The sequence below is a fragment of the Cicer arietinum genome, chromosome 3, assembly GCF_000331145.2.
Source record: "Cicer arietinum cultivar CDC Frontier isolate Library 1 chromosome 3, Cicar.CDCFrontier_v2.0, whole genome shotgun sequence".
Taxonomy (NCBI): domain Eukaryota; kingdom Viridiplantae; phylum Streptophyta; class Magnoliopsida; order Fabales; family Fabaceae; genus Cicer; species Cicer arietinum.
In genome coordinates, this window is record NC_021162.2 from 75,913,735 (window position 1) to 75,916,295 (window position 2,561).

At 34.6% G+C, this 2,561-nt stretch overlaps 1 protein-coding gene across 1 annotated transcript; it reads left to right on the top strand.

Moving 5' to 3' along the window:
• The first annotated feature begins 353 nt into the window (after positions 1 to 353).
• On the top strand, positions 354 to 2,494 carry LOC101492179 (GDSL esterase/lipase At5g33370). Its single transcript, XM_004494703.4, has 5 exons — positions 354 to 867; positions 975 to 1,102; positions 1,202 to 1,444; positions 1,625 to 1,877; positions 1,956 to 2,494. The coding sequence occupies exons 1-5, from the start codon at positions 609 to 611 to the stop codon at positions 2,186 to 2,188; spliced, it is 1,116 nt and encodes a 371-aa protein (XP_004494760.1). The 5' UTR covers positions 354 to 608; the 3' UTR covers positions 2,189 to 2,494.
• The last annotated feature ends 67 nt before the right edge of the window (positions 2,495 to 2,561 follow it).

Here is a 2,561-nt window from a genome sequence, read left to right on the forward strand (position 1 = left end):
CACCTCAAAATTCAATCAATCAATTTTTGTATATATTGGTTATAATTTGAAGAAGGTTGAAAATTAGAAGGAACTTTTTTTGTTGTTGCCAATTTGATAGAATGGTAAAGAGTAAAAGGAGAAACTGAGTGTGTATTCCTACGTCAAATCTAATAGTGACTGTGAAAAGATATAATAGAAAAAACTAAAATTCCAGTTAAAAAAGAGATGTGTCTGAAATAGTAATTTACTTTTGGTTCCCACAAACAAGCACTGATCTCTAGAGGAATTAATGAGACACGCTAGACTCGTCTTCGTTCGTAGTTGCAAGGTTACTTTACATGTATATATATATGTATATCTTCCAACACATTATATCAGGCATATGTATGTAATGTGTGCATGATAGTACATATCTTAATTTTATTTTCCCTTTCCAATATATGAAATACTACTACCTATCTACTAGCTCTTGCTGCCAGGGCCATTAATTCATCATCAGTATTTCCATAGTCACATACTATATAATATCTCACTCATACTCTACATAACACCCATTCCTCATTCCTCATACCTTTTACTTGCACTTGTTTCCACTTAGATATACATTTTTTATTTATTAGAAATCCATGGCTACCACTATGGTTTTGCAATCTTATTACATTCATGTAGTGATCATATTCATGGTGGCAATGTCTACCGGTTTCAAAGGAACAGAGGCAGCACCACGTGCTTTCTTTGTGTTTGGGGATTCTCTTGTTGATAATGGCAATAACAATTACTTAGCAACTACGGCTCGTGCCGATGCTCCGCCTTATGGCATCGATTATCCAACTCGCAGACCTACTGGACGTTTCTCTAACGGCTTAAACATCCCTGATTTTATCAGTTAAGATCGTTTTTTTTTATAATCAATTTCTAAAAAGTAATGTGGCGAATCACAAGTAATGTTGAAGTTACATGGTTTTCAATTTTGTGTAATGTTAATTTTGCAGGTCGAGAACTTGGGGCAGAATCAACATTGCCTTATTTAAGTCCTGAACTTAATGGGCAAAGATTACTTGTTGGTGCCAACTTTGCTTCCGCTGGTATCGGAATTCTGAATGACACCGGAATTCAATTTGTGAGTAAAAATCTAGATGCAGCAAATTCAGTTATAGTCGCTTCGATTCGTTTATATTTAAAATGATATGTTTAATTATTATATTAATATTTACTGTAGGTAAACATAATAAGAATATATAGACAATTGGAGTACTTTGAAGAATATCAGCAGAGAGTGAGTGGTCTTATTGGAGCGGAAGGAACTCGGCGCTTAGTGAACGGAGCATTGGTTCTGATCACTTTGGGAGGCAATGATTTTGTGAATAACTATTATTTAGTGCCTTTCTCTGCAAGATCACGCCAATACCCTTTACCAAATTATGTCAAGTATTTGATCTCTGAGTATAAGAAGATTCTGAGGGTAAATTAGTCATTTAATTATTCTATCGCTGTCTTTACGTCTTTTTCATCACATGATCCATCACTTGATTGGGTTCAACTTTCTAGGTCAAATAGTATAAAATGCACATTTAATTTAGGAACAATCATGGCCGCCAAAAAGTAACAATAATAATTGTGATTATTATTAATATAATATCAGAGGCTATACGATCTTGGAGCACGGAGGGTGTTGGTGACTGGAACAGGTCCATTGGGTTGTGTTCCAGCAGAATTGGCCCAACGAAGCGTAAATGGTGAATGCTCGCCAGAACTAATGCGTGCAGCGTCTTTGTTCAATCCTCAACTTGTTCAAATGATCCAACAACTCAACGGTGAAATTGGTTCTAACATCTTTGTTGGAGCCAACACTAGGCAGATGAGCATTAATTTCGTCAATAACCCCCAAGCATATGGTAATTCATTATTATAATTCATTATTATATGTCATGTGATTGTATAATATTAAAGAGCATGATATGTTGGGTATGCAGGTTTTGTTACATCAAAGGTAGCATGTTGTGGTCAAGGACCCTATAATGGTCTCGGACTATGCACTGTCGCATCAAACTTATGCCCAAATCGTGACCAATATGCATTTTGGGATCCATTCCATCCTTCAGAAAGGGCTAACAGCATCATCGTTCAGCAGATTATGTCAGGCAACACCGAATACATGTATCCAATGAACCTCAGCACCATTTTAGCCTTGGATTCCAAGAATTAGCTAGCAAGCTTTTATTTTAGTTTTTCAACTTTTTTATGTGTGACAAGTTAATTTGTGATTTGCATTTATGAGTTGAATTGGAGCTTTAGTAGTTACTTCCTTAATACTCCCCACTAATAAAATATATAAAAAAAATGTGTATCTAAATTAAATTTAGATACATTCTTTTTTTTAGTATTTTGTTACCGAGTGAGTACTATTTAATGTTGTAGTGGCTGGGTGAGGATGGACCCTGTCTTTATTCTCAATCTCTTTAGCAATGCAAAAGCAACTGAATAATAATAATTGAGTGATTTGTCTTTTGTATCTGATAATTTCTTTTCTTTTCCAAATTTTTTTTACTACAAATAAGTTGTTGCATAATATTAAAAAC

What these genes read in the sequence shown, in the direction of transcription:
- LOC101492179 (XM_004494703.4), top strand. Translation starts at nt 609, where the DNA reads ATGGCTACCACTATGGTTTTGCAATCTTATTACATTCATGTAGTGATC. An exon ending in AGTATAAGAAGATTCTGAGG is followed by an intron (nt 1,445 to 1,624) that starts GTAAATTAGTCA and finishes ATATAATATCAG; the next exon opens with AGGCTATACGATCTTGGAGC. An exon ending in CAATAACCCCCAAGCATATG is followed by an intron (nt 1,878 to 1,955) that starts GTAATTCATTAT and finishes TTGGGTATGCAG; the next exon opens with GTTTTGTTACATCAAAGGTA.